The sequence below is a fragment of the Podarcis liolepis genome (assembly GCF_965112155.1).
Source record: "Podarcis liolepis genome assembly, chromosome: 10".
NCBI classification, from domain to species: Eukaryota; Metazoa; Chordata; class Lepidosauria; order Squamata; family Lacertidae; genus Podarcis; species Podarcis liolepis.
In genome coordinates, this window is record NC_139562.1 from 48,110,709 (window position 1) to 48,138,003 (window position 27,295).

General features: G+C 42.6%; 1 protein-coding gene across 1 annotated transcript in view; it reads left to right on the forward strand.

The window, feature by feature from the left end:
- Positions 1-25,677, forward strand: part of LRIG3 (leucine rich repeats and immunoglobulin like domains 3) — a 56,694-nt gene extending 31,017 nt beyond the window's left edge. The window contains exons 4-19 of the mRNA XM_083463384.1: positions 4,219-4,353; positions 5,270-5,413; positions 6,328-6,471; positions 6,733-6,876; positions 7,305-7,448; positions 7,994-8,074; positions 10,186-10,257; positions 11,503-11,574; positions 14,016-14,179; positions 17,940-18,260; positions 19,298-19,579; positions 20,438-20,890; positions 21,103-21,267; positions 23,278-23,421; positions 23,551-23,826; positions 24,293-25,677. Of these exons, the coding sequence (XP_083319510.1) occupies positions 4,219-4,353; positions 5,270-5,413; positions 6,328-6,471; positions 6,733-6,876; positions 7,305-7,448; positions 7,994-8,074; positions 10,186-10,257; positions 11,503-11,574; positions 14,016-14,179; positions 17,940-18,260; positions 19,298-19,579; positions 20,438-20,890; positions 21,103-21,267; positions 23,278-23,421; positions 23,551-23,826; positions 24,293-24,540 (2,989 nt within the window). The 3' untranslated portion in view covers positions 24,541-25,677. The remainder of the gene's footprint in view (positions 1-4,218; positions 4,354-5,269; positions 5,414-6,327; positions 6,472-6,732; positions 6,877-7,304; positions 7,449-7,993; positions 8,075-10,185; positions 10,258-11,502; positions 11,575-14,015; positions 14,180-17,939; positions 18,261-19,297; positions 19,580-20,437; positions 20,891-21,102; positions 21,268-23,277; positions 23,422-23,550; positions 23,827-24,292) is intronic.
- Positions 25,678-27,295: the final 1,618 nt, after the last annotated feature.

A 27,295-nucleotide genomic window follows, 5' to 3' on the forward strand; every position in this document is an offset into this window, starting at 1 on the left:
GGGAGTTGTAGCCCAACAGCATTGGAGGACCCAAGGCAGAGAAAGACAGGTGTAGATACTGGGAGCTCCAAGAGCCATATCTGTGCTTGTTCCATTCACAATCTCCAACCCCCCACCTACAGCTCAACCAAATCACCCTGTCCATTCATAGGATGCCCACTAACAGGCATCATCGGTGTGAGACGGACAGTAGCAGAGCACAGTGGTTGCTGGGAAGCTGCCCTGTCCTGATAGTCTTGTCCTTGTACCTCAAGCTTCTTCCTCATTCTCTGATTCTGCTGTGATGGCTCAACAGTGCTGACAGCCCAGTTTGTTGCCCCCTGTAGTTTGTAGCGCCACTTGTCGACACTTTTGCAAACTGCAGCATGACAACGCTCTTACATACTTGTTATATGTAAGGAGATATTCGAGGTCTGAGGAAACTTCAAAGTTTTGTTGGTGTTCCTGCTAATAAGAGACATTCAAATCTAATTTAATTCAGGTTAGTTTATGTGAGAGCTTGGATTTTCCTCATTTTTTCAGGGGATCCCCTCAAAACTGTCATCAAATTATAGGTTACCTCTGTGTCCGCAGATGCGTTCTGTAATTCATTGGAGGTTTTGTTGTAATCCTTTGCAAAATAAATAAATAAATAAATCATGGTGACCCATATGGATCTCTGCATTGGATCAGTGTTTTTGTGGTTCTGGCAAGTTTTGGATTTGTGATTTACTCACATTTTTTAACGGTGCAGTCTACCAGCATAAGTTTTAATTTTATGTCTTTTTTTTGGAGGGGAGGATATAGAAGTACGTGAATTTACTAAAATCCAGTTTCATTTTGCTGGATTTGACTTTTATTCAGGCCCCACGGAAAAAAGGGGGGCAGAGAGCTTGCCTGTTGTGGGGAGGGAGAACTGAAGGGAGCAAAAGGGTTTTTGCCTGTGACATGCTCTCAAAACTCCGTGTGGGCCAGGGGGCCTAGAAAGATTGAGGACCTCTGACTGAAGGTATGATGTTCTTTAAGACAGTGTAACACTCAGTGCAGAGATGAGAAAGCTTTATCTTCAAGTGCATCTTTCAGATAACCAGCACCAAAAATGCCGGGTGGTTTAATTACTTACTCTGCCTTTGAACTATATTGAGATGTAATTAAACTACTAATGTCTTGCCCGCTGTTAGTTAACAAACGAATGTTCTTTCTCTTCCCGTATTCCCACAATAAAGCTCCAGCAAGCCTTATCTGTAAAGGAGGCTGCCTTGGAGTAATTTGCCAGTTAGTTAACATCTGATCTGAAGGTGAGATTATTCAGATCCATTAGGAACAGCTGAAATTCATGAAGGGGGGGGGGGGCTATTATCCAGCCAGTTGTAAGAAATTTCTCTTTTATGAAGCAATGGTGACACAAAGACTGCAGTGTGTACGCTCTCCCTAACTGAATACTTTCACACTGCAATTTAGGAGGCGTGCAGTTCAGGAAATTGCTGGCTTAGGCTGAAGCACAGTTTTACTGCAAGGAAAATTTTATTTGTCACTCAAGTAATTGGCAGTTTTTAGTACCTTATTAGTAATTACCTTATGAACACTAACGTCTAAACTAAAGCCTCTTAAACTTGTTATCTAACTTTGTCTTGCTCACTCATAAATCTGCAGCATGGCTCATCCGTTGGGTTTTTTTAAAAAAAGATTTATATAAGACCTTGTAGCTAAGAGTTAAATTTAAAGAGCCTAGACTCGACAGGCCAAGGGCTGAAACTTGATGCTGAGTGAGAACAATGTCTGAGGTGTAACAAAATATCACTTCTTTTTAACACATCTGGTGTGAGGGCTAGTTAATCCACAACTTCTGGCTTCTCTTTTTAGCCAATTTCTTGGTTTTAATGAGTGGTGATTAATCTCAGCCTCTAACTTCCCTTAAGTGCTTATATGGGTACCTCAGTTGCCAGACATCCTGTTTTAAATAGAAACAACTTATTTTGAAGGAACAGTCCCAGTGATGTGCTCAGAGTACCCTTTAATGGTATAATTTTAGCAGAATTGAGGTGGGCAAGCCAGCTTCTCCCTCTGCTTAGATTTAGAACATGATAAACCACATTACGTTTCTGCCCTTTCATATTTTCTAATCTGCCCCATAAAGTAGCCTGACGGGCCTGGCATCAGCACTTGGCAGCTTCCAGCAACTTCTAGTAACCCAGTGCCCAGCAACTGGGTCGCCAGCAACAATGCCTGCTTTGGGTTTCTTGCTATAGGCAGCTAGGCCTCTGAACCACCATTTTTAATTTACCAGAGGACTCCTGCATTGCTCTGGAGTACTGAAGGCAATTTAAAAGAGGCAGCTCATGGCATCTTGCCTCGGAAGCCCAACAATCTATCTATGAAGGATAGGAGCGAGGAACCTCTGCAGCCTTCCAGATGTTTGTTGGACTCCATCTCGCATCATGCCTGGGCATTGGTGATGCTGACCGAGGCTGATGGGAGTTGGGAGTCCTAACAATACCCAAAGGGCCACAAACTCCTCGTCCCTGATGTAGGAGAAGGCCCAGCAGAAAGCTCTTTGCCTAGTACTCCCTCAAACCTGGAGGTGATTCCACTGGCAAGCATCTCAACAAGGATTGCCAATTATTTCTTGATCTCAAGCATTTTTACCCTCATTCTTCAGCTGAAAAGGATCCCAGAGTAGTTTCCAAAATCAATAGTAAGATCATCCCTGCTGCTTTCAGGCTTGACATACAAAGGAATGGATGGATGGATGGATGGAAGGAAGGGTTGGTAGCAAACTCGGGTACCAGTTTTTGAAGACACAGTTCAGTTTTTGAAGACCAGTTGGAATGGAAGTAGGATGGAACTGGCTGTTGTTGAGGGTAGGGCAGAGGCAATGGGATAGCTGTGTTTCCATTTCCCCCATCTGTTCTCTTGCCTGATGGAATAGCTGCTGCTATGTGACCTACGCCAATTTGAGCAGGAATTTTCAGAGGGTCATTTTTGGATCCTGAATGCAGAAAACATCCTGAAATTATGTGGAAGGATGAAACGATGCAGTCTTTATGAAAACTTTAAAGCCCCTTCTATTTCCCTAAGCATGACACACAGTATCTCTTTTGCTGGTGGCACCCTATCCTATACACAAACATGAGAACAAATTTGTTACAATTTTGTTCAGAGTGGGCGACTGGTGGCCCTTTTCTTGGGTTGATAGCTGAGGAGAAGAGAGCATTACTTGTGTTATTTTAAATTGTGCTCTTGACAGAATAAGAGCAGCATGTTTGACACTGTGACTGACCTAGTGCCTGATACCTCCTGGGTCAGCTCTACAATTGTTGTGCTGAACTGACTCTCCCAAAGGAAGCAAATAAATAAATAGTCATTAGGAAACCATGAATAATTTGTTTCCTCAAAAGAACTAAATTTTAAGATATGATGCCAGTGAACACTGTAGCAGAACAGCAAAGTTCCAATGATCACATACCCTGTTATTAGATGTGTACATGGAAGGCCTTATTCTTGTTGTGTTCAGGTTTTGGTTGTTTTTCTTCTTTGGCTCCCAAATTCACAGTGTTCCCCTTCTTTGGCTCCTGAATTCTGCTTCTTAACTTGTTCTCCTGTCTCACGTTATAATCACCTCTTCCTTTTTTTGTTCTTTTCCTGGTGGTATTAATTATAAATTTCTTAATTCCAAAGACGTTCATGTTTTGTTTGTCCTCCTCTTCTTGATTTCCTCCCCATGTTTTGTTCTTTGCACATTGCTCAATCTCATCCGTCTGACTAGCTGCTCTGTTCTGTCATGTCTTTATCATTTTTCTCTGGCTTTTCCATGTGTTCAGAGCTTTCTGCATCTTAATAGTTGCCTTCCCTCTTCTTCTCTTTTTGTGTGCTATGCCTCTTTTGCTCATGGTTCCTTGTATGTGATTTTTTTTTGGGGGGGGGAATGTTGAGGCTTCCCCTCCATTCATTTCCCCCTTCATCCCCCTGCCCCAATGCGCACCAGAGACTCCACCAACCCTCCATAATCTTTATGTTGTTTTGCTTTCATGGGTGGCTCTAACATTGCAGTTTTCTCCATGTCTGGTCAGAAATAAGCTCCGTGGAGTTCAATGGGACTTATGGCTAGGAGCATGAATATAGGATTGCTACCTTCATCCTGGCAAAACTTTTTATTTTTCCTTAAATTATTGGGAAGTGCAATCATTTCATTGCTTGTCTGGAAACTGCCTTAAATTTGACATGTAAATTTTAATTTAGGACAAGTAACAAGATTACAGACATCTTGCCTGAAGACCTGAAGCCATTCCAGTCTCTAGAAACTTTGGACTTGAGCAACAACAATATTTCTGTGCTTAAGGCGGAGTCGTTTCCTTCTCTGATGCTCAAGTACATGTAAGTTTAACTTTATTTAAGACAAGGCTTTCATTACATCTTGAGTTCTAAAATCATATATTAATTTACTGTCTGATAAGCATAGTTAAAGTAGTAGACTAAAGTACAGTGGTGCCCCGCAAGACGAAATTAATTCGTTCCGCAATTTTTGTCGTCTAGCGAATTTTTCGTCTTGCGAATCACGAAATCCCATAGGAATGCATTGAAAATCAATTAATGCGTTCCTATGGTCAAAAAAAGTCCAAACAAAGCCAAATTTGGTACAACAACAGTTTATTAACTGCTCTTTAAAGTCACACATACTGTAAAGAGCAGTTCAAAAATTTAAGGGAAAATAAATTAACTTTATAAACAAAACATGTCTTTGTTTTTAGACAAAGAAAAAAAAGTCGCGAGACGTTTTCGTCTTGCGAAGCAAGCCCATAGGGAAATTCGTCTTGCGAGGCAAATCGAAAACGGAAAAACCTTTCGTCTAGCGAGTTTTTTGTCTTGCGAGGCATTCGTCTTGCGAGGTACCACTGTAAAAACAGCCCTTTCAGTATGTGTGATTATGTTTTTTTTAAATTGTCCTATAAATACATTGGATTGAATCTAATGGTCCCTTCTACGAGTGGAAGGGCAGAATATCTTTCAGTCATTGAAATATTATTTCAGAATTTAAATTATATTTGCCATTGGATCATGCTGGTTATTTCCTGTCTGCTAGGAACCATAGACTTTGGCTGAAGGCAAAACGTATGTTTCCATTCAAAGTTCCCCTTAACCACCGATTGGAGGTTGACAGAGGTGGGGGATATTTTAAAGCGATTATTAAGTTCTTAAGTTAGGATTAGCAGTTACCACGTAGTCGGTAATGAGGTCTTGGTACGAAATCTGCTACAATTTCCATAGTTGCTAACTGTCATTGTTTCCACAGCCACATTAATAATAATCGAATAATCTCCATGGAACCAGGCACTTTTGACAACCTGTCTAGCACACTTCAAGTATTAAAGCTGAACAGGAACCGAATTTCAGCCATCCCACAGAAGATGTTTAAACTCCCTCATCTCCAGCATCTGTGAGTACAGCCTAACTGTTTTAAATTAGTCTTGCAGGCTTCTGGCAGCGGTTGAGCATCAACCTCAGTAGTAACCACATAAAGGCAGGAAAGCTTTAGATAGAACAGAGGCATAGATCTCATGATGCATTCATGTTTTAAACTGAGGATGAGGAACTCGTTGTGCTCCAGATGTTGCTAGACACCAGCTCCCATCAGCTGCAGTCAGTGTGGCCAGTTGTCAGGGATGTTGAAACCTGTAGACCAACAACACAGTGGAGATCACAGTTTCCACCATCCCTGTCCTAAGGTTTCATGTTGATATGATCTGCTTGCCCTGAGTAATGCCCCTCAGAATGCTAACATACTGTTGCAGCTCACAATGTAATCCTGGTACGTCAGGAAGATCTGGATTTTATTTGTTACTGTTCCATCTCGCTACAAGCATCGTACGTAATCAACAATTTGTGGGGCTACACTTTGACGTTCTGATTGTACCAAGAGTGGAGCAGCCCAGTGTGTGTGTGTGTGTGTGTGTGTGTGTGTGTGTGTGTGTGTATAAATTTATACCCTGCCCATCTGGCTGGGCTTCCCCAGCCACTCTGGGCGGCTTCCCAAAAAATATTAAAATATTGTAATACATCAAACATTAAAAGCTTCCCTAAATAGGGCTGCCTTCAGATGTCTTCTAAAAGTCTGGTAGTTGTTGTTCTCTTTGACTCTGGTGGGAGGGCGGGTGCCACTACTGAGAAGGCCCTCTGCCTGGTTCCCTGTAACTTGGCTTCTCGCAGTGAGGGAACTGCCAGAAGGCCCTCGGTGCTGGACCTCAATACATACACACACACACACACACACACACACACACATATATATATATATGCTGGGAAGTCTGAGCTTATTTTAGTTAACTTGGAACTCTCTTTTTTTTCCCTCAGAGAAATGAACCGTAACAAAATTAAAAAAATAGATGGGCTTACGTTTCAAGGACTTCCTTCTTTGAAATCTTTAAGAATACAAAGAAATGGGCTAGCTAGGCTCATGGATGGAGCTTTCTGGGGATTAAGTAGCATGGAAATCCTGTAAGTATACGCTTCCATAGTCTTCAAAAAATAATTCATTTTTTAATCCCTTAGTTCATTGCTTATTTTGAGTAACTGTGATGCTAACAATATATAAATGTACAACCCACCAACCTGTAAAACTTTTCTGGCTTCTGTTTCCAGTAGGAAGAGCCTTAATTTCTTCTTGTTATGTATTGATTTTTAAGTTTTCATATGAAACTTGAGGTCTTCCCCCCCTTTTTTCTGTTTCTATGTATGTATGTGTGTGTGTGTGTACAGGCAGCTGGATCATAACAACCTAACAGAGATTACCAAAGGCTGGCTTTATGGCTTGCTGATGTTGCAGCAGCTCCATCTTAGCCAAAATGCTATCAGCAGAATCAGCCCTGATGCCTGGGAGTTTTGCCAAAAACTCAGTGAGCTGTGAGTAGTAGTTTTGTGTTTAAACTCTTCCATTTTTAAGAGCAGGGTACAAGCCAAAGCATGAGCGGCTTACCAGTGAGCTGTGAATTTTTTCCTAACAAGATTTCTAAAGGTGGCAACAGCTGTTTGTGTGTTAGTTAATGCAATGATATTTTGTTGTGAGGAGCTGAAGCCAACTGCGTCGTCCCCCCCTTCGTAAAAGTTATGTTTGGTCTTTTGTTACTGTAATTTTTTTAATAAGGAAACCCATTCTGCTATTAGGAATAAGGAAACCCATTCTACTATTTTCTTTGTAATGGAAAATAATGTGCAAGCTTATATCAAAAATAACCAGGCTGAAATTAATCAGGGGACGAATTGTGAATTGGGTTTGGGTTCCTTATTAATTCTGATTAAAGCAAACGTTTCTCCCCCTCTCGAACTTGCAGGGACTTAACTTATAATCATTTAACCCGGCTGGAGGATTCAAGCTTTGTGGGCTTAAGCCTACTTGTGAGGCTGAATGTTGGGAACAACAGAGTGAGCTACATTGCTGATTGTGCCTTCCGAGGGCTATCGAGTTTGCAGACTTTGTAAGTTTCATAGTAGGGTTTTTCTCTCTTTCAGAAAGCTCTACAATAGCAAGACTATCTTAGTGTAGATGAATGTGAAGGAATTCTAAACGATGAATACATTTTGATATAAGGAAGGTTTCGTCTCTGCTGCCATTGATCTGCATTGGTAACAACTGTTGAAGCTACTTTAACTGTTTTGATCTTATTTCATATATATATACCTCACATTTTAGAATAATTCCTCACAACAGGCCTGAAAAAAATAAAAACGTCATACAATCAGTTGAACAAAAAGTAAAATCATGACATAGCAGGGCTGCTTTACTTTGTTGATTTTATGACATGCAGCTGCTCCTTTTGAAAACGACTTTTAAGAGGGTGCTTCTCTTAAGAAAAAGTAACCAATTTCCTGGGTTTCCAATTGGGTAAAACATTTAGACTAGGGGTGAACATGCCGCTGGGTTCCCAATGTGCTTCCTTCTAGGAATCAATTGCTTTTGTGATTTAAACGCACTTGTACACTTTGAAGACCTTGGATCTGACTTATCTATTTCTCTCAACAGGGATCTTAAAAACAATGAAATCTCCTGGACAATCGAAGATATGAATGGCGCTTTTTCTGGACTTGACAAACTTAGGTGGCTGTAAGTACAACTTACTGCTTTATCTTCAAATGCAGATTCTGTATTCCCCATCCCACCCCAGCTGCTATTGACCTTCCAGATCTCTTTCCGCTTTCGCACATTAGAGAGAGGCAATGGAGGCAAAAGTAAAGATTAAAGAAGGACCAGGCAGGAAGGGTGGGAAAGAAAAGATTGCTAGTATTGGTGGTTAAGGGAAGCTGGAAGTCATCTGTGAGGTGGATTTGGCCACTAGGGTGCTTGACTGTACGTTAACATTTACAGTTGTACCTTGGATCCCAAACACCTTGCCAGTTGAACGTTTTGGCTCCTGAACGCCGCAAACCTGGAAGTGAGTATTCCAGTTTGCGAATGTTCTTTGGAACCCGAACATCTAACATGACTTCCATGGCTTCCAGTTGGCTGCAGGAGCTTCCTGCAGCCAATCGGAAACTGCACCTTGGTTTCAGGACGTTTGGAAGTCAAATAGACTTCCGGAACGGATTCCGTTCAACTTCGGAGGTACCACTGTACTTCCCTGACACAGCCCTCTCTGCTGAGGTCTGAGCTGCAACAGTGCAAAGCTAGCAGAAGCTTGATTCTCATATTAATCTGCTTTATTTAGCTTATAGTTAAAGCTAAAGTTATAGTTAGCTTATATAGTATAAAGCTATAGTTATAGTTAGCTTATAGCTTATAGGGAGAAGGGTAATCAGGAAAGACAAAATTAGCTAAAGTGGAGGCAGGCAGAGTGGGAATTAACACATGAAACCTTGGAAAAGGGACGCGGGTGGCGCTGCGGGTTAAACCACAGAGCCTAGAGCTTGCTGATCAGAAGGTTGACGGTTTGAATCCCTGCGACGGGGTGAGCTCCCGTTGCTCGGTCCCTGCTCCTGCCAACCTAGCAGTTCGAAAGCACGTCAAAGTGCAAGTAGATAAATAGGTACCACTCTGGCGGGAAGGTAAACGGCGTTTCCGTATGCTGCTCTGGTTTGCCAGAAGTGGCTTGAAGCTGTCTGCAGACAAACGCCGGCTCCCTCAGCCTATAGAGCGAGATGAGTGTGTAACCCCAGAGTCGGTCACAACTGGACCTAATGGTCAGGGGTCCCTTTACCTTTACCTATGAAACCTTGGGGCAAAAGTCCAGAAACACCAGGATTTTTTCTTGATATGCTCTTTGGAGTCACCTTAGTTTAACCCGGCCTTCCGTGATGTGCTTCTCTTCAGTAAGGTGAAGGTAAAGGGACCCCTGACCATTAGGTCCAGTCGAGCTGACTCTGGGATTGCAGCGCTCATCTCGCTTTATTGGCCGAGGGGGCTGGCGTACAGCTTCCGGGTCATGTGGCCAGCATGACTAAGCCGCTTCTGGCGAACCAGAGCAGCACACGGAAACTCCGTTTACCTTCCCGCCGGAGAGGTACCTATTTATCTACTTGCACTTTGGCGTGCTTTCAAACTGCTAGGTTGGCAGGAGCAGGGACTGAGCAACGGGAGCTCACCCCGTCACAGGGATTTGAACCGCCGACCTTCTGATCGGCAAGTCCTAGGCTGTGGTTTAGACCACAGCGCCACCCATGTCCCTCTCTTCAGTACATCTCTCTTTTCATTAATTACAAAATAAGTTTCCAAATACTCTTCAGTTGAAAAGACTTTGGATTATCTTAACTGCATGCATGGTGTCGTGCAATCAGTCCTTATGCCTTTCACATAAGACCAAGATTCTTTAGAGTCGAAATTAAAGGCAGTCCTGTTAGTGGAAAGCAACATAAGGCAGACAAGGGCAGATGTTTGGCAGGGCAATCCAGCATTCAGAGGCAATGGCTCTGTTAGAATGCAAAGATTTTCTTCACAATGCACAGATGTAGAAATAAATTGGCTGACAGCCCTTGCAAAAAAAAAAAGCTTCACCAAATTATATACATTAAAAGGCTTTGAACATGCCTTCATCTCTCCAGTAACTGAAGCAGAATACATGTATATATTTAGGAGAGGAAGGTGTTGAGAGGTAGGTAGACATAGTGCAGTAAAACATGCCTAAAAAGCAATTATCAAGAGTCTCTCCTAACGGTTCCAAAAATCATGCATCTATTTCATTTTCATCTGTTACATATTAAGTGTTTTATATATATTTCCAGGCTACTCCAAGGAAACCGGATTAGGTCAATTACTAAGAAAGCGTTTTCTGGTCTGGATGCACTTGAACACCTGTAAGTAGTTGAAAATCGCATTGAACCAGACAATTTTTAAAATGTGCAATGATGCCAACTCAATGATAACCTTCAAAGGGGGCATATAGGTCAGTGGTGGAGCTCCTGCCTTCATCATCATCAGCATCATTTTTAATTTGTATACCGTCTTTCTATCTTACAATACTCAAGGCGGTTCACAAGCTGAAGAAACAAAAAATGTACATCTTGTAACAATCTAATGCAATACAAAAATGTGATAATAAAACGTAATTTTAAAATAGGCAACCTCCATCAAAAAAGTAACATTCAACAAACATTAGAATAGTATAAAATAATAATATCAACATATAAAAGTTAAACAGAAATCCACTCAACAGTTACAATAATATCTAAACTATAATCAATAGAACAACAGCAAGCCACAGTACATCAAACAATACAATACACATTAAGAAGCAGAGGGTAGAGCAAGGCAGGTGGAAAGAGGCCTTGCCTGATGGAGTCTCTCCCCTCACAGTTCTTCCTCCAGGAACAGCTTCCTTATGAGGAGACCCAGGGCCGGAGGGTGGGGCAAGGCAGGTGGAAAGAGGCCTTGCCTGATTGAGTCTCTCCCCTCACAGTTCTTCCTCCAGGAACAGCTTCCTTATGAGGAGACCCAGGGCCAGAGGGTGGGGCAAGGCAGGTGGAAAGAGGCCTTGCCTGATGGAGTCTCTCCCCTCACAGTTCTTCCTCCAAAGGAACAGCTTTGCACGCCCAAGTTCCCAGTTGCGATCCCAGTTTCAATCTCCAGTAAGGGCTGAGAAGAAAGCCCTCTTTGAAACCCTGGGAAGCTGCTGCTTATCAGTGTAGACTGAGCTAGAGATGGTTTGGGTATGAGACGTCTTTCTGTGTTGCAGCATAGGGTCCACAGATGGCATTCCCCTGCCAAATTGCATTGTAGCTAGGAAATATGGTCAAATCATACAACTGAGGTAGCTCAGCTGGTACAACATGAGACCCAATGGGTTTGAGCTCCACATTGGGTGAATGATTCCTATACTGCAGGGCTTAAATGAGATGATCCCACAGTCCCTTCGAACTCTACAATTCTATGATTTATTATCTTTTAAATGAGCCTCTGTGTAGTGGTACTTATAGGGTACAAGCTGCTTCTTCTTCACGTTCTATTTTACCCCAGCCCCAGAGCAGAATGTGAGAATTTGCTTTGACTTTGTTTGCCTTGCGATCCTACATTTTGCCTTTTCCTTTTGTTTCCACCCGCAGAGATCTAAGTAACAATGCCATCATGTCAGTTCAAGGAAACACGTTTTCACAAATGAAGAAACTTAAAGAATTGTAAGTGTCTCTGCTTTGCCCCAATGAGACATATGTTATGTTTGAATATATCGGATAATCATAGCCATGGACATTGGTAGTAATGACAATGCGTTTATTTTGAAAAGCAGTACCTTTAGCAACTTTCTCACGTCGTTGTCGAACAACATAGGGCACAGTTAAGAAAAAAGGTGTTGTGGATCTGAAAAAGGAAATAACAGTCGTACCTTGGTTCTGGAATGCCTTGTGACTCAAAAGTCTTGGCTCGCAAACGCCACAAACCCAGAAGTGAGTGTTTCTGTTTGCGAAGGTTCTTTTGGAACCCGAACATCCAGTGTGGCTTCCGATTGGCTGCAGGAAGCTCCTGCGGCCAATCGGAAGCCGTGCCTTGGTTTCCGAACGTTTTGGAAGTCGAAAGGGCTTCCGGAACGGGTTCCGATCGGCTTCCAAGGTACCACTGTACATATTTGGAGGTATACAGCTAAGGCAAGGATAATTTTAGAAGTTCATGCTGAACAAGTAATAATACTCTGTTTTGGTCTTATAAGACAGAAATTCTTTCCCCACTTACCTAAAGCAAGGGCTACTCTGAACTATATCCAGGGCTGGATTTAGGTTTGATGAGGCCCTAACGTACTGAAGGTAATGGAGCCCTTTATATGTCCAGCTGTCCTTTGTCAACAACAAATTGCCACTGTTTTTTGTGTTGAATATATGCTATATGGTAATTTATGGACCTAATAGGTATCTAAAGCCATTTGCACATGCAGAATGTTGGCACCCTATATATAGAAAGGAACAAACCAGTGATATTTTACGGAACAGGCTAGCAGACGGGGCCCATTACTTACATCATAGGAACCTACACAACAAAAACACTGTTGCTGTATGTAGGTTTTATTTTATTTGTTTTTTATCCTATATTTTGGAAATGTACATCCAGTTTTTTTTCTCTTTAATTTTTTTGGGGGGGCCCAAGAGAGTGGGGCCCTAAGCTATAGCTTGTTTAAAGGTAAAGGTACCCCTGCCTGTACGGGCCAGTCGTGTCCGACTCTAGGGTTGTGCGCCCATCTCACTTAAGAGGCCGGGAGCCAGCGATGTCCGGAGACACTTCCGGGTCACGTGGCCAGCGTGACGGAGCTGCTCTGGCGAGCCGGCACCAGCGCAGCACACGGAAACGCTGTTACCTTCCCGCTATAAAGCGGTACCTATTTATCTACTTGCACTTAGGGGTGCTTTCGAACTGCTAGGTCGGCAGGAGCTGGGACCGAAAGACAGGAGCTCACCCCACCGCAGGGATTCGAACCGCCGACCATGCGATCGGCAAGTCCTAGGCACTGAGGTTTTACCCACAGCGCCACCCGCTGCCCCTATAGCTTGTTTAGCTTATACGTAAATCTGGCACTGACTATACTAGCTGCATGTACATGACGCAAAACCAAACCCTTAAGCACGCTAAGTGATTTAAGTCATTTCCTCACTACCCCCCTGGTTCTGATACCAGGGAGCCAGCACAGGATTTAGCTCAGTGAGGTAAGGTAGGGGAAGGTTTTGTTTCTGTCCCTCTCATTCTCCTCTAAGTATAGGGAAAGGGCCATAAAATATCTGCCTTGCATGCCGAAGATTCCAGGTTCAATCCCTAGCATCTGTCTGAAACCCTGAGGAGCTACTGCCATTCAGTGTGGACAAACAACAACAACAACTTATTTATACCCCATCCATCTGGCTGAGTTTCCCCAGCCACTCTGGGCAGCTCCCAATCGAGTGTTAAAAACAGCATTAAATATTAAAAACTTCCCTAAACAGGGCTGCCTTCAGATGTCTTTTAGAAATAAGATAGCTGCTTATTTCCTTGACATCTGGCGGAAGGGCGTTCCACAGGGCGGGTGCCACTACCAAGAAGGTCCTCTGTCTGGTTCCCTGTAACCTCACTTCTCGCAACGAGGGAACTGCCAGAAGGCCCTCGGAGCTGGACCTCAGTGTCCGGGCTGAACGATGGGGGTAGAGACGCTCCTTCAGGTATACAGGCGTATACAAACTAGATCGACCAATGGTCTGATTCTGTATAAGGCAGCTTCCTATGATCATATAAAAAGTTAATCCTTTTATGCTGGCTTTGTAGCACATCTGGGTAGGTTAGGAGTGAGGCAGGAGGCTTGTACACACTACCACACTCAGTTCTTATATATGTGTTAGACCAGGATGAGCAAGAAGCCTGTATATGTTCCCTCCAACACATGTACGCCTGATAGCCCATGATTCTCACCTTTCCATGAACCTTCCTTGAGATGTTGTGACCGGCCAGGCTGCAAACAAAATAAATCAGTGCAACGCCGTTGATTTTTGTGATCAGTTTTGGTGCTTAACTTATCTTCGGGTTTGATTTAATACTGCTTTCCTGCTCTGGAAGCTGTGAAGTTCTGCTTCCTATGAATGGAATCCGCTCCTGATTTGTTTTATAGGTACCTAAACACGTCTAGCCTTTTGTGCGACTGCCAGCTGAAATGGCTACCCGAATGGCTGATGGACAACAATTTCCAGGCTTTCGTCAATGCCACTTGTGCCCACCCTCAGATACTAAAAGGGAGGAATGTGCTTGCTGTCAGCCTAGAAGATTTTGTGTGTGGTAAGGTTGTTGTTTTTTGTAATCCTTTTTCATTGCCGTCTAGATGGTTGTTTCAGGGCAGATTTAAACAGCTTTAGCTTTATTATCTGAACTGTGAGGGTTAATAGTTTTGTTTGTTTGTTTAAAATACTCTTCCCCACACCCTCCACTGTTCATGAGCTCTGCACTGCAGATATTTCAAGTTTGTGGTTTTATTTCAGATGAGGAATGACAGTTTAGGATTAAGTTTTGTGTACTGCATAGTTGCATATTGTGTACAAAAGAAGGCTCAGTGGTTTATGGTGGCAAATGCATATGCTGCTAGGTAAGCATTGTTCTAAATATTTTGGCGCACTGTGAAATGTTTAGACAGATGCATGCTTAGTGTTTTTAAATGCAAAAGTGCAGGAATATGTATAATATAAATAGCACCTTCATTGTGCAGAGGTTAAGACGTTCTTCAGGAGCTTTGTTAACATACAAAATCCACATAGTCATCTTTAAGCACAATATTTCATTTTTATGGCCTTTGTGCACTCCTACATCTAAGAACATTTGAGAGCCCTAGCAAAGCTCCCGCATTCCTGGCTCCCACCTCCTAAAGAGAAGAGTCAGAGCTGGGACAAAGGCAGCCGTTCTATTTTGACCAGCATGTTAGCAGCTGCCCAGGAAGTTCTATTGAGCTCACGGTCTTTAGGGAAACATTTTCTCACAGACTCACTTTTCTGTGTTTGCAACTCAGCACAATTATTCCACCCACCATCCCCAAAATTAGGGAATTCCAATGTCTTTTCCATGATCAATTTTGTTTGGACATAGTTTCTTTTCTAAAAGAGTAGAAAGAGATTGGACCACAAAACGATGTGTAGGGCTGGGCAATATCTGGTTCAGCATTGTTGATATATTACCAGCTAAACTTCACAATATACTGATATAGCACAGTATCCGAAATAAGGATGGATTTATGTGGAGACATTGGCTGTCTTCATGGTCTTTCTCAAGTTATGTTTTTGGCATAGCGCACATGATTCGCAATATATTGCCAGGTCAAAAATTATGAAACCGATATCCTAATATGGACTTCAAACTGATTTTGGACGATATATCGCCCAGCCCTGTTGATGTAGGCACTTTCCTCATTAGATCCTATTTGAGGGCAGCTGCATCAACCTCACTCACAGTGAGAAGCTCTTTGCATCTCTTGGTTCACAATGGAAGGGAGGGAGGTTGTCCAACCCTGACAGCCAATGAAATGTGAGCATTTTTTAAGGAAGCAGGGAGCCTGTGGTAACAGGAACTGACCAGAAAGAGCAAACAATCTTCCATGCATTGTGGATTTTTGAGGGGTTAACTCTGGTTTATCTTTCTTACAGTGAAAAACACACCAGTGCTGAATAGCAGGGAGGTTCAGGTCTAGGATTTCTTGTTATTTTTGTGCTGCTCATGAATGTGCTGCTCATTGAACCACTGTCAAAAGTGTTCTTTCATATCCACAGTTAATGGCCATAGTTGGTGGCCCTAAGCAAACTTGGGCTGGAGTTTTGTGCACAGTTAATACTGGCATTAAAAGAAAATGATTTATGAATGCATAACGGGCAGCAGAAATGCAGCTTTTGTAAAAAGAAAAACCTACCATGGCTTGCTCTGAAGAGCTGTAAAATATAACTAATGAAACTGTAGGTCCAAAAGCATAATTGACCCCATTATTAGAGATGGGAAATTAAGCCACAAAAAATCACTTCTACAAGAAAGAGACATGCTTTCAGCTGAACCAATGTTACAAGCATTCAGCTGGGAAGCACCGAAATGCAGTACATTATAAATATATATGCTATAGCATCTTTGCAATACGGCATCTTAATAACTTTTTTTAAAAAATCCCTCATGTCTAATTGAGAGAGTTACTGCTTGAATTAAACTTTCTTTGCAGCATATACCAAGAACTGGACAAAAATTTGGTTTCTTTAATGGACTAAACAAATTAATTGAATTGAATAAACACTTTTTGATCTCCATAGCCTAGTTATCACGTTAATGTTTCAGTGGGAAATGTTGCTTAAAGATATATTTTCAGTCAAAAAGAATTGTGCTCCTTAATTCTCAGATCTTGCTGCTGAATGACAGTAATTTAAATATTCATCCTTGCATTCATTAAAATGATTGCTCAGCAGGAGAAAAATACCACATGCCTTTCTAAATTTAATGAAAACAACTCTCTCTGTGTGTATGTGGTTTTAGAAGCTAATTCAACATGCCAGGTTAAAGTTCTGGGAAGAAAGGAAACCGAGGAAACAGAAACGGGGCATTTTAACAAAATGAAATTGTGTGCTTACCGGTTCCTTTGTCCTTATAATTCGAAATTTATGTAATTTGTACTTCTCCCAGCTATCAAAAGATGATAGGTTTTAGACCTAAAGGCAATTTTTTTAAAAAAAGGTGAAAATGAGATTTAAAACATAAAATAATCTTGCTGATCCATTGTTGTATATGATCATCATATGATTATGCAATAGAAGTTGTCAGCTGGTATTCCCTGGGCCAAAGCTGCACAACCCAAAAGGTGAAAAGGCAATATGGAAGTCGCTGTGATTATAAGCAATGAAATTTTACACCAAGCCAGGAACCTGACTTTTAGCATGCCACCTCTTACTCCCTTGACAGAGTGGCAAAGCCAATAGCTGATAAGCGTGGAAACTGGCAGCACAATCTTAGGCTATTTAGAAACAAGCTCTATTGAGTTCAGTAGGACTCAGCTGCCAGATAAATGCATAGAGGATTGCAGTTGGAATGTACTTCTGCTTCATGAGTGAAATGTTAAACATTAGTTGATTGATCAAAATGTTATAGTGTTCAGAGTACAGCAATTTCCCAATGGGATTCAGTAGAGCCCTTTTTATCTTCTCTTAGCCCCACCTACCCCCAACCACATGGGAAAGCAGCATGACCAAACATCAGAGGGAATGGGAGGCCTGGGCTTGCTTGCCCCAGCCAATCCAGCAACGTCCTCTTTCTGTAGTCAAGAAACAGAGGATCCATTTGTGTATCTGTGCTGCTTCCTTATTTGGGAAAGGATGGTGCCTTTGGCGGACACAGTTTCCGAGATGAACTCAAGTACAAACAAAGTTACTCTGTAGACCTGAGATGGAGAACTAGTGTTCCACCAGATGCTGTTGGCCGGCGTTCGTCCGCAGACAGCTTTCCGGGTCATGTGGCTAGCATGACTAAACCGCTTCTGGTGCAACGGAACACCATGACAGAAGCTAGAACGCACGGAAACGCCGTTTATCTTCTCACCACAGTGGTACCTATTTATCTACTTGCACTGGTGTGCTTTCGAACTGCTAGGTTGGCAGAAGCTGGGCAGAGCAACAGGAGCTCACCCTGTTGTGGGGATTTGACTGCCAACCTTCCGATTGGCAAGCCCAAGAGGTTCAGTGGTTTAGCATCACCTGCTTCCCCAGCTGTTGGTAAAAGAACCTCTACAATTTAGAACAGGGATGAGGGACCCTTTGGCCCTGTAGATGATGTTGGATTGCAACTCCCATCAGGCCCCAGCCACCATAGCAAATGGTCAGGGATGATGGGAGTTGGAGTCAAAGGTTCGCCATCCATGATTTAGACTGCTGGTTGGAAATCTGCATCATATCTCTTTTAAGTACTTGATTCTTCCAAACCTATAATTAAAGGTCTGGTCTGGTCTCTCACTTTCGTCTCCGACAAGAAATCACATGAGCTTATTGCAATTCGTCGTCCCCCCCCCCCTTTTCTCTTATATTCACAGATGATTTTCCGAAGCCACAGATAACTGTACAGCCTGAAACTCAGTCAGCAATCAAAGGTTCCAATTTAAGTTTTATATGTTCAGCCGCCAGCAGCAGCGATTCCCCGATGACTTTTGCTTGGAAGAAGGACAATGAATTGCTGCATGATGCTGAAATGGAGAATTACGCACATCTCAGGGCACAGGGCGGCGAAGTGATGGAATATACCACCATTCTTAGGCTGCGCAATGTGGAATTCAGCAACGAGGGGAAATATCAGTGTGTTATTTCAAATCACTTTGGCTCATCCTACTCTGTCAAAGCTAAACTCACAGTGAACAGTAAGCATTTTGAGATTACCTGTATATTAAACAAAAATCATATGATATGTAATCCAAAAGGCATCACTCAAAATATTTGGATACTGGAAGATGTTGTTGGCTGCCTTCTCTGGACACCTGGGGAACAAATGTGAAAGCACATTATATTTGAATGCACCAAAACCATCCATATATATATATATATATATATATATATATATATGGGATTCAGTAGGTTATATCCAACAAAGTTGTCCTAGAATTAACCTTTGAGTGAAATGGGAATGAATACGGTCTGTCTAAAATAAGATTAATTCTTATATATGTTTCCCCGAGGTGTGTACGTCACAACCTGTTAAACCTCATTAGATTCTTTAGAAATTATATATATAAAGTAGACTGCATTTGGTTCATGAAAGATTCAAACAATTGCCATCCAAGATATACCTAGTTAAAGAGACCATTCAGTCAAATATTCAAGTAAAATGAAATACAGTATCGTGGGGGAGAAATTCACACAACTCACACTCCCAGAATTAACCAGGAGGCAGCAATCATTCAAAATATGCACATCTACAAATTTTGTGATGCCTTTCTCAAATCACAGTATGAATGCAAAATGTGAATATCGGCAGGAATTGCATACAGATTTTCATGCAGACAATTTTTATATATATATTAAAAAAAAATCTGGTGAAGAAACAAGGCACACAGAGAGAAACTGATATTGACAGGTTCATCTATCCCCAAATAAACTAGAGAATCAGAAACAGAATTGATAGCATAGCAACCAGCCGCTTTGTAATGTTATGCTGCTAGTGCTTGGGATGAGGAAATGATTGCCCTGTATGTGCTTCCCTGAAATCAGTCCTTATTTCAAAAGCAGCTTGCAGATGTTTCCTTCGGAGTTGGGCATTAAAAAATCTAGACCCAGTTGAGCTGGTAGAGAGCAGGGGAGACAATTGTCCATTGTATGGGCAGACTGAAAACTGTGGTCTGTACGCTGTCTAATAAGAAAACTCACTTGTATCTCTTTGCATCTTTTGTGTTTTTTGTAGTGCTTCCTTCATTTACCAAGATGCCCATGGACCTCACCATCCGTGCAGGGGCGATGGCACGGCTGGAATGTGCTGCAGTCGGCCACCCGGTGCCCCAGATCGCTTGGCAGAAAGATGGCGGCACTGACTTTCCCGCAGCACGTAAGAGACGCATGCACGTGATGCCTGAGGATGATGTCTTCTTTATAGTGGATGTCAAAATCGAAGATACTGGTGTCTACAGTTGCACAGCTCAGAACACTGCTGGAAGCATCTCTGCTAATGCAACATTAACAGTGTTAGGTAAGATGAAATGTGATTGCCAGCTGAACACTGGGGGTGCCCCTTTGTCTTTGCTTGCTGATAACATGATTAAAGCTTTAGAGATATTTTTTGACTTGGACTCAAATCCCCCCAGTCTAATATCCCTAGTGCTGCAAGATTGTCACAAGAGCGCCTGGACTAAAATTGTCTGTCAAAAACTTCACTCTGGTGGTTTATCACCACAACAGCTACTCACTTTGGGTTTTAGTAAAGCAAACAGTCTTAATTTGTCAGCGCCTATATGATATCGAGCGTCAGAACAACCTGGCCACTATAAGGAAATTTTGCCCATGGTATGACTATTTTCCAGCTTCACATTTTGACTCACTGGCACCCTATCTGCATAACCTAGCAATTCTAAAATATAGACACGTTTTTACTCTCTCAAGATTGAATGTATTGCCCTTGGCTGTACTTGAGGGACGATTCCAACAGATTCAACAGAAAAATGCTTACGTCCTTGCAGAGATGGCAGTACCGAATTGGTGGCGCATGCCCTTCTGGCTTGCACTCTTTATAAAAGACTTGAGGAATGAGATTATCACCCCTCTTTTATTGTCCATTCTGGGTCACCCAGCCACTGCCACAGTGTCCTTTCTCTTGGCAGATCAAGATGAGCAGGTGACAGCAAAGGTTGCAATGTTTTTAGCTGGGGCAATCAGAATAAGATCCACTATTTGACTATTGATTCAAAACCCTAAAATGTATTTTATATAATTGACTTTTTCTTTCTATTCTTTGTATATCACATTGTTGTTGTTTTGCTGATGGCTGACGTAAATAAAGATTCATTCTTGGTAACATTCATATATTTGCTGCTCCCCCTCTTTCCTTCAGAAACACCCTCGTTTTTGAGGCCTTTGCTGGACCGGACGGTGACGAAAGGTGAAACGGCCGTCTTGCAGTGCATCGCCGGTGGTAGCCCCCCGCCTCGGCTTAACTGGACCAAAGACGACAGCACTCTGATGGTGACGGAGAGGCATTTCTTTGCAGCAGGAAACCAGTTGCTCATCATTGTGGACACAGACTTTGAAGACGCTGGGAAGTACACGTGCGAAATGTCTAATACTCTTGGGACAGAGAGAGGCAACATCCGCCTCAGCGTAATTCCCACACCAACCTGTGACTCTCCTCAGAATGCTGCCCCGTCTTTGGACGATGATGGATGGGCCACCGTGGGCGTTGTGATCATAGCTGTGGTGTGCTGCGTGGTGGGCACTTCCCTCGTGTGGGTGGTCATCATATACCACACAAGAAGGAGAAACGAAGATTGCAGCATCACAAACACAGGTGTGTAAACTGAAACTTGGCACCGGAAGAGCAGACTGAAATATGTTTGTGGTTAACCTACAGAGGTTTTTCTTCCAGGCTTATTTGTGTCTCTTGACTCCGATTCAGAAGAGCGAATAGCTTTTCAAATACATCCCTCTGTTGCTCATTAGCCCTAAAATGCGGCAAAGAATCTCGATGCTGATAGCTCCGTGTGTTTGCTTAAATCGCAGATGAGACAAATCTGCCTGCTGATATTCCAAGCTATCTGTCATCCCAGGGAACTCTAGCTGAAAGGCAAGATGGATATGGGTCGTTGGAGAATGGAAGTCAACATCATTTTGTATCTTCATCCTCATCCATGGGAGGATATTTCTTACAACAAAGAGACAGCGGCGGTAAGTATTCAGAATGTTGAAGTTTACCATCCAAAAGCTAGTGATCCAATCACTATTGTCCTTAATTCATGGAGGGTAGCTTCTTCGACAGATAGACTCTGTTGATGAGAAAATTGTCAACTAATGGCTCTGGTCCCTTAAAGGGTATTGGAATATCAAAACACTTGCCATCATTTAGCATTTAGATCATCGGTGTATACAGATGCAAATTCAGTGGTGCCTCGCAAGACGAAAATAATCCGTTCCGCGAGTCTCTTCGTCTAGCGGTTTTTTCGTCTTGCGAAGCAACCCTATTAGCGGATTAGCGCTATTAGCGGCTATTAAAGGCTTAGCGGCTTAGTGGCTAAAAGGCTATTAGCAGCTTAGCGGCTTAGAAAAAGGGGGGGGGAGCAAAAAAGATCGCAAGACTCGCAAGATGTTTTCGTCTTGCGAAGCAAGCCCATAGGGAAATTCGTCTTGCGAAGCGCATCGAAAAACGGAAAACCCTTTCATCTAGCGGGTTTTTCGTCTTGCAAGGCATTCGTCTTGTGGGGCACCACTGTTCATACATTTTTATCTTACTGAGGATGCTTCCAGGAAATGGCTTGGAGATTTTTCTTGTGCATTTTATTCCATTTTTATTTTCCACCTGGAGCTAAGCTTTTCAACCACTGGCCAAGGACATCAATACAGTAGTGATCCGAATGCTACCAAGCGTCTTCAGCAAGAGAGTCAGCTGAGACCTTTCTGTCTTGACAGGATAAGTTCAGTTTTTCCCCATTCCCCAGCATCAAGCAGAGGTGCTTTTTTCCAAGTTAGTACTTTCCCAAGTCTTCCATATCCAGAAGGCAAAGTCTGTATCCTCTGGTTCTTTCTGTGGGATGCAACAGAAGGACTTGGTGTGGCAGCCATATATTGTGCCCTACTTAACGCTCTAGATCAAAGGTGGGGAGACTGTGCCCCCCCCCCCAGCGGCATCTGAAGGCAACCCTGTTTAGGGAAGTTTTTAATGTTTAATGTTTTATCGTGTTTTTAATATTCTGTTGGGAGCTGCCCAGAGTGGCTGGGGAAACCCAGCCAGATGGGCAGGGTATAAACAGTACAGTTGTACCTCGTTTTGCGGCCGGGATCTGTTCTGGAGCCCTGGCTGCTAGCCGAAAAGGATGCAGGGCAAAGCGCCACATCTGCGCGCACGCGTGGAGTGGTTTGTGCTTCTGCGCATGCGCGAAGCGCTATTTAGAGCTTCTGCGCATGCGCGAGTGGCAAACCCAGAAGTAACCCATTCTGGTACATCCGGGTTTGCTGCGGACATTCACTGGAATGGACGCGAGACAAGGTGGATGTTCGCAGAGGTATTACTGTAAATTATTATTATTATTATTATTATTATTATTATTATTATTATTATTATCTTGCAACTCCCATCAGCCTCAACTAATGATCAGAGATGATGACACAACAGCTTGTGGGCCACAGATTCCCCCCTTCCTTGTTCTAGCTCTCGCTGTTGAGGAAATCTTGTGCCAGAATAAGTGCACCTAACTTGACAAGGAACATTATGACAGTGACCCTGGCAATGACTGTGATCTAGAGGGCTGCACAGCCAGTTCCTTATAAGGAATGTTGTAAGGAGATCCTCTCCGCCACCACCCTGCCCAAGCAGCAGCTTTTCCACACCTTTGACAAGCTACTTCTAGAATTTAGGGGCATTTTTACAGAAAGCTGAGATGTCCCACAGCATGGTCAGTGCTACACCATCTAAATAGACTCTGTGGAACTGGATGTTAAGGGTGCACAACTCTTAACGCTGGAAACCACTAACTGTGAAAAATCTCATTACGTTCTCAAATTAGTATGATATCTGGGACCTTTGGGTGAAGGGTGGACTCTAAATACACTTAATAAAGAAATAAACGAGGACCTCAAAATAATATTGCTTTGAAATCAATAAAAATTATAATATGTATTCATATATGACTGTTAAAGTGAAAATAAAGGGATCCTGACCTATACACCATTTCTGTTTTGAAGGAATTTGTCATACAGATAACTGCAGCGAAAATGACTTGGAAGCTGTAACAGATCCATTTTTATGTCATTATCTGGGAACTTCAGGAAGTATATATTTGAAAAGCAATATATGTGGCCCAGATATGTTTGACGTATACCACACAGGTAATCTTCATTACATATGTATATATAAAATAGTTTGCTGCATTTCATTGTCTCTTTTTGAAGGCTCTCTTTTGCTTAGCGAAGCTAACCCAACCTTGGTTTTTTTTCTGCTTATGCTGTTTTTTTAAGGCTGCAATCCAGAGCAAAGGGCAGTGTGTGCGGACCTGTATGACCCAAGCTGCTTGAAGGAAAAGGAATGCTACCCCTATCCCCACCCGCCTGAAGATCCTTTTGACCAGTATATCAGCATTTCTGGAATACACCCTCCAAGTAGTAAATTGCTCCCCTCTGCTTACACTCAGCGTGAAGACAGTGGGACAAGAAACTTGCATCTGAATTTGGATGCATGTGAATTTAGCAGAAATCAAGAGCTGCCTCCCCTTACTACGAGCGGCACTTTCATGGGTATGCTTTCAATGGTTAAACTAGCTTTGAAAAAGCAAATAAATGTGAACCATAGGCATGCAGTCTCCATTATTAGTGTATTTTTGGTCTTTGTGGAAGCCGCCCAGGGTGGCTGGGGAAACCCAGCCAGATGGGCGGGGTACAAATAATAAATTATTAAATTATTATTATTATTTCAACATTGGGTTGGGAAATTCAGCACCCATTTGCACACAGAATTCCCCAACCAGCTGGCGACAGTGTTGAGTGAAAATCTGCAGCCACATGCCTCTGGCTAAACTCAGGAAGTTGACTATTTTAAAAATGCATCTTGTTACTAACTTCAACATTTAACTGTGTCAAAAGGCAGAGGTAGAAAGGTGAATCTGATTTAAGAACATTCCACTGGTCTGTGGGGTGGCCTTTTGTCCCTTCTTAATGGAGAGCAGTTGACAAACATATTTTCTCTCTTGTGTGTGTGTTTCAGGAACGTTTGGAAAACCTATATGGAGACACCAGCTGGATTCCTTCTCAAGTTGTCGGCAGCCTTCAGTCTGGCAGCCAAGAGCTTCTCAAAATCATCCTCGTGAATCATTGAATTTTGACTCAGAGTCTGAGGATGATAACAGAAAAGACCGGACGTTTCATGAAGGGGACAGTGGCAATTGTATATACAAACAGGCTGCTGAAAATTTTAGGACTCCTGCTTTTCGGTTCTCTGAGCTGGATACATAGCTCCCCCTCTACCCTGCAAGCTGATTTATGAACCAAAGGAATATACTACCTCAAAGTGGACATTATTTAAAAAAGGAGAGGAAAGAAGACACTCCATACTTGTTTTTTATTAGGGCTATGATTCAAAAAGAAAGAAAGAAATACATTTTTTTTATACAGATGCAGTTTTATTGCCAAAACATTATACATTTTTATGCAGATTATACATTCCTTATAGAATATATTTCTAATAATTTTATAGCTTTGTTTTAACTGAATGGTACCTTTTTGTAAATTAACGGTGTGAATAATAACTATGCATTTGTTACTAAGACAGATTTCATTTTGTTGAAATGGGTGCTAAAGTGTTCTAAAGGAATACCAACATATGTACATGTTTTGTTTCCAAGGGTGTGTGTGTGTGTGTGTGTGTGTGTGTGTGTGTGTGCATTTAATGGTCATTCCAAAGTTATAAGCAGGTAAAATGGTCATATTTCCATATCACTTTTTAATACATTGGGCTGCCTTGTGCACTTGAAGCACTGTAATAAAAAGAAATATACAGCCGGCTTTTTACGTTCAGAGAAATGAAAAAGTCGTTGCCCTCCTCCAACCATCTTTTCACCTATTTGTCTGCACTACAATGCATAAGCGCCCATAGCAGAATATTTGGCATCTGAACAAAGGCACTTGTAAGTCTCCTTTTCCAGATAGTGTTCATTATTTTACCTGAGCTGCTACTTTTGATTTAGGCAGCTTCGCCAATGTGCATCACAGTTCTGCAGAGCAAAATGAGCAACAGCATATTCAAACCCACCATACATTGGCCTAATTCCAAGTTGTATGTAGAGCTTTGCACATGCAAAGGAAGAGCCCATCCACATGTGGTGCATTCCTTAAGGCAGACATGTTTGAGTTGTATGAATCTTTGATTGCGTGCCACTTGAGTCACTGGAAAACATTCCCAGACGAATATAAGTTAATCATTTTATGCTTGCTATTTTACCATTTCAGTTTCCCAAACAAAATCATCTCTAAAAATGTAGCAATATTCAATTATTATTATTATTGCCAAAGATCGAGAAATAGTTTTAAACCCTGTTCACCAAGTCATTCAACAGTCTGTTAAGCATACCCCAATAAAGTATTTTCATAACACTTTCAGAAGGTTACCTGCCTAGGAACAGAACAAAGCTTACAGCTGATGAAGTCTTCTAATTGTAAAGAAGTAACTGGGAACATTACTTCTTATGTATCCTCACTCGAAAACAGCAATAGGCACCCTGCTCTGTTTGAGCCAAAACACTTTGATGGGCAAAGTACTTGTGGTGGGGCTACACTGCACATATCCAAACACTTTCGCCATCAGTCACTGTCAGTTCAGACTCCAAAGCTGTACAGTGGTACCTCTGGTTACGGATTTAATTTGTTTCGGGGTGCTGTGTGCACCCCTAAAAATCTGTAACTAGAGGCGCCACTTCTGCATGCCTGTGCAGTGCAATAGAGTGCTTCTGCGCATGTGCCAGCGGTGAAACCCGGAAGTATACCCGTAACCCGAACCTGGAGGTTACGCAACACAAGGTACCACTGTATATGGGAAGTTAGACTGTTTTGCCCTGATGTACTTCCCTTAACACTTGCTTATGTTGAATCACATTTGCCATTTCAATGCTTCTCCACCCAGTTTGGGAAGACCCAGAACAGTTTTGATGCCCACAGTGCATTGCAGGTTGCAAGTTAAAAATCACAGGTCCCAATACCTTTGGGGAAACTACCTTTCCACAAACCGAAAGGGCAAAAGCACAGGGTTTTGAAGGTGGTGATGGTCAGCTGGCCCCTTTTGGTAGGGAGCTGCATCTTTACTTGCCCCACATGGAGATCATAAAAGACAGGTCATGTGGCCAGCATGACTTAAGCCGCTTCTGGCGAACCAGAGCAGCGCACGGAAACACCGTTTACCTTCCCGCTGAAGTGGTACCTATTTATCTACTTGCACTTTGACGTGCTTTTGAACTTCTAGGTTGGCAGGAACAGGGACCGAGCAACGGGAGCTCACCCTGTTGCGGGGATTCGAACCGCCAACCTTCTGATCAGCAAGTCCTAGGCTCAGTGGTTTATACCACAGTGCCACCTGCATCCCTGTGTATAATGCATTAAGGGGGACTCAAATATTTTTCAGGGTGTGTGGTATGATTTTCATCACCTCCAAATATGCACACAGTAGAGGCCTTACTTGAAAATCTTCTCTACTCTCCCTGCATGTGCAAAGGTCATATATTACAGAGAAGCCATTGTATTTGCAGCCCTATATTAAGTGGACGGGGGTGGCGCTGTGGGTTAAACCACAGAGCCTAGGACTTGCCGATCAGAAGGTCGGCGGTTTGAATCCCTGCGACGGGGTGAGCTCCCATTGCTCGGTCCCTGCTCCTGCCAACCTAGCAGTTCAAAAGCACGTCAAAGTGCAAGTAGATAAATAAGTACCGCTCCGGTGGAAAGGTAAACAGCATTTCAGTGCGCTGCTCTGGTTCGCCAGAAGCGGCTTAGTCATGCTGGCCACATGACCCGGAAGATGTACGCTGGCTCCCTCGGCCAATAAAGCGAGATGAGCACTGCAACCCCAGAGTCGGCCACGACTGGACCTAATGGTCAGGGGTCCCTTTACCCTTTACCTTTATTAAGTGGAGGTTATCCATGTATTACTCTAAAGTAAAGCGGGGGTGGCTAACCTGTGGCCTCCAGATACTACTGAACCACATTTTCGACCATTGACCATCGT